The sequence below is a fragment of the Miscanthus floridulus genome, chromosome 7 (genome assembly GCF_019320115.1).
Source record: "Miscanthus floridulus cultivar M001 chromosome 7, ASM1932011v1, whole genome shotgun sequence".
NCBI lineage: Eukaryota > Viridiplantae > Streptophyta > Magnoliopsida > Poales > Poaceae > Miscanthus > Miscanthus floridulus.
The window spans coordinates 1,868,789-1,876,724 of NC_089586.1; the positions used below are offsets into that span (position 1 = coordinate 1,868,789).

A 7,936-nucleotide genomic window follows, 5' to 3' on the forward strand; every position below is an offset into this window, starting at 1 on the left:
GAGAGTCAAGGATACATGTGGTTGTCCTCCAAGATTTCAAGTGCACTTGTGGTAAACCAAGGCAATACCACTTTGTATGTTCTCATTTGGTGGCAGCAGCTAGGCATCGCAACTATAATATCGAGAGGAGGATACCTCATGAGTTCAGTGTCAACACGCTTGTGAACACATGGAGCCCCCGCTTCGTGCCTTTTCGGGACCCTGGAGAGTGGCCTCCATATGATGGGCCGAAGTACATTGCGGATCCAGCTTACCAGTTGGAACAAGCGTGGATCAAGGCAGAGGACGAGGCATAGGATGGTTATGGATCAGATACCTAGAAGAACTAGGCGTGGGAGAGGAACTCCATTTGTTACTGATCCCGAGCAGTACGAGTGCGGCAAGTGCGGTAGACTTGGCCACAACTCACGAAGTTGCCGTTGGCAGATTAGTGAGGTAGGACTATTGGTTTATAGTATTATTTTATATTTGTCTTATTCATATATTTAATTATGCATGTCTCAATTTATGCTTGTATTTGTGTCAATTACTTATACATTTATAAGTTCATGTTTCATTGTACATTGCAATTCTAATTCATTCACTTTTTTGTAGGATGGAGCAATTCCACCTGCTCGACCCGACGTACGAGGAGACCCACCGAGGACGTCTCGTTGCGCTGGGGCAGGTAATAATCTATAAGTTTTATTCGTACATGTGTTCGTGAAGTAACATGTGACTATGTTTTATTCGATGCAGGACCTTCCGCACCTTCGTTCTAGGACCCACAGTGGGTTCTTGGACATTCGGTACGACGATAGGTACACTCCTTTCCTGCAAAGAGCTGGCCTGGATGTCATCTCCTTTCAGGTTCGTCGTGGGTTGCCCAAGTTCAACTCAGCGGCGATAACTACGTTGGTAGACAGGTATTAAAGTGAATCATTGCCTCCATTCATGGCCATTTGTTCATGCGATTGACTTTTTGACAAGTAATCTTGCTTGGTCTTAAATATAGGTGGCGGCCGGAGACTCACAGCTTCCACCTACCTTTCGGGGAGATGACAGTCTCGCTTCAGGACTGTCAGAAGATGCTAGGCCTAAGGATTCATGGGAACCCAGTCACCGGGCAGTGCAGGTCAGAGGGCTGGAGAGCACGAGTGGAGGCCTTCCTTGGGCGTGAGCTTGGCGAGCAAGGGGCTCGCACTTCTAGAGTTCCCATCTCATGGCTACGTGCAGAGTTCGCACAGTGCCCCGAGGAGGCAGATGAGGAGACGGTTGGGTACTACTAGCCGGGCGTGGATCCTACACCTTTTTGCTTGCAGTTCTCTTTCCTGACGCCACAGGGTGACAATGCAGTCCTAGGATGTGGATCTACTGCCTCAGTGAACTGGGACCAGGCGGGTCAGTATAGCTAGGGCTCTATAGTCTTGTGTTTTCTATACCGGCAGCTGTGCGAGGGGTGTCGTCGGTCTATGTCCAACCCATCACTTGGTGGATGTGTGTACCTGTTACAGCTGTGGATGTGGGCTCATTTTCCAGTTGGTCGTCTAGAGGTTCTGGCTCGTCGTGAGTGGTTCCAAGGTCAGCCTCCAAGTCGCCAGCCGACGTGGGCGTACCTTTGGGACTAGGTCAGGGTTCCACACATGAGGATAGACCAGGGCGTACATTGAGTACACGAACGAGCTAGATTACGCTGACGGCGTCTAGTGTAAGTAAATTTTATTTTCCATGCTGCTTTGAAAAGGATTAGTATACCATCTAACATCTTATTTGGACATGTTGCAGGTGGAGTGGGAGCCGTATGGTGGAGAGGATGCACTTCCTTTTCAGCTGAGCAACTGTCTGTGGGGCCGACGACTACTTCTATAGGATGAGGTGCCCTCTAATCTGCTTCTATGCTGTCGAGTACCACCTGCCAGATAGGGTTGCACGCCAATTTGGAGTGAGACAGCTTTGGCCTATGCCTCTGTTCTCGACTGGCGTTGACTTACACAAGTAAGTGTTTTGATATTTCAAATGTCTCATGATGATGGTCCATTTCTTATAATATGGTGCCACGTACGTGGATTAATGTAACGATGACATACGTGCAGGTTGGATCGTCAGAGGAACAAGAAGATTTTTGACTGGGAGAGGCACCACCAGTCCTACATTGAGGAATGGGAGGAGATGCACGACAACTGGGATGACAACAACTGAGCCGCACACTGAACCGTGAGTTCAGGTGGTACCAAGCTTGGTACCAGCGTTCGACACGGTGCAGGCTCAGGCTACAGTGGACCGAAACTGACTACGCCGACATCGAGTCCTCCGACGATGAAGACACGGCGTACGACCAGTCCACTCGTGCAGGAAGGCAGGTGGAGGCAGGACCGATCTTGGACAGAGTGGTAAGCCAATCGCCTTATTTTGTTACGTTGAGTTACATAACAATACATTAGGCGTTCTTGGACCGACATTAGGAGTTATCTATTGTAGTTATTGCAACCTTCGAGCCGTATAACCCTTATAATAAGTTACATTCTTGTACAAAAGAAAACAAAACTAAATGCTATCTGTTCAGAAGTCTTATTATTGAGAACTTTGTTGTAGGGCAATACACTGAAATGCTCAGTTGAAGAGATCGAGCGCGTTCGGCCGAGAGTCAATGACGACTACATACTTGGCTTCCTAGACGTAAGATTTAAAATATTCTTTCAAACATATCATTAATACGTTATATTCTTTCAGTTAACATAGTTTTGTACAACAGAGGCTGTCACGTCGTCTACGCCGTGCGGCTGGTCATTGTGGTTGCAGGACAAACACGACGCATGACGTGTACGATTCCTTCCGCAGGAAGAGGAGCCTTGGGTTCCTCTAGTCAAGCAGCTACAGGGGACGGGGACGAGGACGAGGAGGACGACGACGACGATGACATGGACAAGAGGCACGATGAGCTTGGGCCCTCTCAGCTCCATGACGCTCCATCGACTCATCCTACACCGCCTCTAGGCACTAGGCGACGCCGTCCGCGTGACCCTTACACTCTAGGCACCAGCGCTCTGGGTCACAAGGGTAGGGGCAAGAGTAGGAGACAGTGAGGGACGTGGTAGGTGTTACTATGAACTATTGTGAATTTTGTATTTACTTTTCTGTAACTATTCGGGACTGTATGGACATTGTGGACTATTTGGACTTTGCATGACATATTATGTTGGTTGTGATATTCGTTGTGGTTGCATTATGCTCGTTGGATGATTAAATGTTTGGAATATATATTGATGTCTCTGTTTGTAACTGTGGATGCTCCTAATACAAGACCGTATCTTGCGAATTTTTTGCGTGAACCTTTAATCATACTACACTTGTACAAAGGCACAAATGTAGTACACAGATTAACTATAAATTTATTACGTGTATAATCTAGGAAATATTGTACATACGCTTTGTAGAAGAATCTAGGATTACCAAGCAACAGTGAACGAATCTATGCTTTTCAGACAATAAACATAGACTTTTCAGATACACGGACAGCATCGAATTATCACATCACTGATATAGACTTTTCAGATACACGGACAACATGCAAGGAAGCACAACTCCACTCTATCTCCACCATCCATCTTATGACTGTTTGATCCAAGGGCTGAGGTGAAGAGGCACACGGATCGCTGACATGGCACATTGAGAGGCCTCCATTCCTCCTCTCAACCTATAAATAACCACTCACTCCCTCTCATTCACACAAACAACAAGGAAGAAGAACACTCCTCAGCATTTGCTTTCGTTGCAGTACCAATGTCTAGAGGGTCGTCCAGAGGGAGAGGAAAGGGGAAGGAAACTACCTAGGGGTGGGAGGGTCCTCTTGGTCCCGATTTCTTTGAGGAAGCTCTTTATGAGAGGTTCCCAGTTGAGAGCAAAAGTGATTTCACCAAAGAGGCACCACTGAGAGGATACGATGAAAGGAAAGAAGAGTGGCCAAAATGCATGCATGGTGAGGACTGCCTAGTGCAGATGTTCACCGAGGGAATAGATGGAGGTCGTCGTTTCTTCAAATGCCCGCGAGCATGGGTAATTGCTATTACTATTTGTTTCTTCAATATGTTTGTCTTGTATATCACTTACACGACATACTTATTGTAGTCTTCCTTGGCCGAAGAAAACTAGTGGGTTCAGTAGGTGGGTCGATCCTCGACCTATTTATCCGCATGCGGAGTACATCTACTACCTACAGGACCAGTATCTTCGATCTAGAAAGGGAAGTTAGCAGCGGTTACAAGGACGACGAACAGGACGACAACAACAATGGTGCCGATTCACAGGAGGCACTCTGCAATGATCCATATTGCACCTGCCCTAACCACAAGAAGAAGGGGCCTCCCCCGTCACCCCCGCCACCACCACCACCAACAACGGGAGGCTACTATGGAGAAGGTGCAACACAATTTGCTATGTGGCCACACTACTAGGATGACTTTATCTTTTTCACATGTACCCAGGTTTAATTACCTAAGGCATGTTAGGTTTAATTACCTAAGGCATGGTTTAATTACCTAAGGCATGTTAGGTTTAGTCAAAGAAAACTCTGTACCCAGGTTCGGTACATGTAGTCACATGCCATTTAATGTGTTTCGTGTGTTGATTTCTATAATGTCCGTACGTCGTTAAGTGTTTTTGCAGCACGTGTTCAAATTTAAATACGTCCGTATCATTAAGCGGAATATTAAGACCATTGATAATGAAAACAACCACATAATGAAAAGTTCGATACTATGCCACATTACACAACATATTAATACTACAACTACGTGCCGACAGTAGACATAGGGGCAAATGCACTTCCAAATCCTCAGTCTGAAACGTACTGAGTAAGCAACTCATCATCCGAGTACCAGTCCTCTACTACAACCCTGTTGCTGTGGCTAGGCTCAACTGCGTTGCTCTGACCTGCCTGTCGCTTGTAGTAAGCGGCCTCCGCTTCATCTGCGGCCGCTGCGGCCTGAGTGAAGAACGCGTCGTCATCCTCCTCTGCCTGTAAGCCCGCCTCTGCTAGAGCGATGAGCTCGCTCAGTCTGCCAGTGTCGTCGTCAGCCTCCTGCGCCTGAATGCCCGCCTCTGCTAGAGCGATGAGCTCGCTCAGTCTGCCAGTGTCGTCCTTAGCCTCCTGCGCCTGTATGCCCGCCTCTGCTAGAGCAATGAGCTCACTCAGTCTGCCAGTGTCGTCCTCATCCTCGTCTCCGTCATCACACAACACAATCGGTGATTGAACGGTGCGACCAGCTCGTGATCTATGGCCATCTAACTTCTTCTCCTCATACCTTGCACGAGCCACCTCTGCAGCATGTTCCCCGCTGCAACCAATCCCTTCATGTATAAAATGCAATCAGTTAGCAACGCGATTATATTACATTTAAAACCAGGCAACGAAAAAAAGGTTTTCAAGCACTCACTGGCACATAATGTAGCAACATGCTCGTTCAAGACCTGCATCTGTACTCTTGTCTCCTCCCTTGCCTCATTCCTTGCCCTCTCCTCCTCTAACGTCATCCGCCTCTCCAATCCCCATTTGTTAAGCCCAACATCGATCGGGTTACAAATACCACGCTTGTCTAGCAAACTCACGCATCTTTTCTTTGTGATGTTTAACGAATAGGTTGACGTAGTCAGGTCCATATCCCCTCTTCCGTGCAATTAGTTGCCTCTTCTTCAGTTCATCCAAGAACTTAGCTTGACCATCATAACATTCCAACTGCATTTCCTAGTGCTCTGTTCAAAAGAAATATTATATCATATATGTCTTAGCAAAACAAACAAAATACGATTTCATGTTTACCAGAAAAATAACGAACCTCATCATACTCAATCATATGGCCGCAATAATGGCCTATTCCAAGCTCCGAAGGGACTAGGCCATAGTTGGATTTTACACCACATTCGCACATGACAGGAGGTGCTTTGTAGATTACCCGTTCTTTCTTCTTTTCCTTAACCCTCCGCGGTTCTTTCGGCCATTGGTTCTTAGGACCATACAACCACTCCTTGAAACGACACTTCGCCATTGAATACACCTAAATAATGAGACATTAGTACATGAACACATATAGCTCAAGATTTTAACACATACACTTTGCACTTACTTCATGCTTGTTTGGACACACAAACTCCAACGTATTCTCAGGGTTTATCACAGCTCGATCTCCGCAATCGCACAGAGGAAGGTTCCTCGAGTCGTCTAACTACGGCTAGGTGCTTCTCCTTAGCCGTCATTGTCGGAGGGTTAGGGGGGTGGAACCCACCGCTTGAAGTGCTCACGTGGATGTCTCCCTCTAAACCAATCGTCGAAAAAGAGGTACCTAGGATCAAACTTGTCTGCACCATCGATCCACTGAAAGAAAAAGCACCTCTCATGGTCCTACACAACGAGATTCCAACAAAATATTAGTACCATACTTAAACAAATAAAGAAAAAGGATAGTACAAACAATTTCTTACATTAAACCGACTACATGTGTAGAAGCAACGCGCGGCTGTGTCCGGATGTTTCGATTGACAAACATGGGCCGGGAAACCACAGTCACAGTTAGGGACAGGAAGGTCAGGAGGGACGGGGGCATCTTTGCTAGACACGTCAGGGATATAATTCTCGAGGACGACCCCGTTTTTGTCAAAACTCCTCCCGAAACATTTCTTGCATCTAACAAAACGGATGTAATTTAACAAACATAAATCAAAACATCACAAAAAAATATCAATGAGAACCATAACTACAATACAACCAATTTCGTTCTAAGAACCAAAAGCAGTTAACATTATACCCTAAACCTAGGGTTTCTCATTTCATCCACAACAATGAACCCATAACATAACTATATGCGGCTTGGTTTGCTAGCTTTTTCCATGCCTTGGAATCAACCTACGGTTGTATAATACATATATTAAGGGATACAATGAAACCCTAAGTGATGATGATTTTTAGGTTCAAAAATTCGACTAATATATACCGAATCAATACAAAAAAACAAGGAGGTGAGCGAGTATACCTTGCTCTCGAAGATCTACGGATCAAATCAAGGTTTTCAAGGTCCAATATGTCGATTCGTGAGGTAGGGTGAAGTGGGAAGAGAAAAACCCGAGAGGGAGGAGAAAGAAGAGGAAGAACGCTCGGGGAAGAAGGTTGGGCTGGGGTTAAATGCAGGGGGCTCAGCGCCATTCACTCTGGCGCTGAGCTCGACGCCAAGATCTACGGCGCCGAGCTTGGCGCCAGTCACTCTGGCGCCGAGCCCCCTGGCAGGCCATTGCCCCCTGCCCAATAGCTTGGCGCCAGTGACGATGGCGCCGAGCCAAGGGTCCATTTCCTGAATTCTTTCCGTCAGAGATCTATTTGTGAGAAACTTTCAAAAAAAGAGCCAAATAGTAAAAAATTTGGTCCTGTAGGGGAGGTGGTTGAGCAGTAAAAGGATACAGAGCTAAGCTGAGCAGGGCAACAGCCAACGGTAGGAGCATCTCTGGTTGGGTCCGATTCGGGCTCATCCAATAGCATGTTTACCAATAAATAATCAGCGCACCATGCTGATTCTTATGATTGGAGATGAATGTAGGGAGGGTGCACTCAGCTCGAGTGCTTGTACTGTACTGTAGGTTGAGGTTTCAAAACATTCATTCATCGGCCGCCTATTTGTGGCCGATGTTTCTCGTGTCATTTCAGTTTAGCAATCTGCTGATTTGAGGCTTCATCATGTACGTGTATTCTACCATTCATTCTTGTTAAATGCAAGTAAGACAACATTGATCCTTGTTTAACGTGAGCATATTTTTGTCCACTGCTTGAGTAGTAGGGATGAAAACGGTACGGATATTTTCCGACCGTATTCGAAACCGAATTCGTTTAGAGGGGTTGAGATCTGTCCGTATCGAGTCCAGATATCCAATATCCGATACCGTATCCATATCCGAATACTCAAATCGCATATTTATG

The 7,936-nt window shown here is 46.3% G+C and overlaps 2 protein-coding genes across 2 annotated transcripts; one reads left to right on the forward strand and one right to left on the reverse strand.

Moving 5' to 3' along the window:
- Positions 1–313: 313 nt before the first annotated feature.
- LOC136462284 (protein MAIN-LIKE 1-like) lies at positions 314–1,268 on the forward strand. The gene is made up of 4 exons (XM_066461392.1): positions 314–435; positions 595–667; positions 739–905; positions 995–1,268. Exons 2-4 carry the CDS (start codon positions 596–598, stop codon positions 1,266–1,268), a joined length of 513 nt encoding a protein of 170 aa, XP_066317489.1. The 5' UTR covers positions 314–435; position 595.
- A 3,429-nt stretch (positions 1,269–4,697) lies between these two features.
- LOC136462339 (uncharacterized) lies at positions 4,698–5,615 on the reverse strand. Its single transcript, XM_066461443.1, has 2 exons — positions 5,412–5,615; positions 4,698–5,325 (listed from the first exon to the last, which is right to left on the reverse strand). The coding sequence occupies exons 1-2, from the start codon at positions 5,506–5,508 to the stop codon at positions 4,811–4,813; spliced, it is 612 nt and encodes a 203-aa protein (XP_066317540.1). The 5' UTR covers positions 5,509–5,615; the 3' UTR covers positions 4,698–4,810.
- Positions 5,616–7,936: the final 2,321 nt, after the last annotated feature.

What these genes read in the sequence shown, in the direction of transcription:
- LOC136462284 (XM_066461392.1), top strand. Translation starts at nt 596, where the DNA reads ATGGAGCAATTCCACCTGCTCGACCCGACGTACGAGGAGACCCACCGA. An exon ending in GTCTCGTTGCGCTGGGGCAG is followed by an intron (nt 668 to 738) that starts GTAATAATCTAT and finishes TATTCGATGCAG; the next exon opens with GACCTTCCGCACCTTCGTTC. An exon ending in ATAACTACGTTGGTAGACAG is followed by an intron (nt 906 to 994) that starts GTATTAAAGTGA and finishes TCTTAAATATAG; the next exon opens with GTGGCGGCCGGAGACTCACA.
- LOC136462339 (XM_066461443.1), bottom strand. Translation starts at nt 5,508, where the DNA reads ATGACGTTAGAGGAGGAGAGGGCAAGGAATGAGGCAAGGGAGGAGACA. An exon ending in TGTTGCTACATTATGTGCCA is followed by an intron (nt 5,326 to 5,411) that starts GTGAGTGCTTGA and finishes TTATACATGAAG; the next exon opens with GGATTGGTTGCAGCGGGGAA.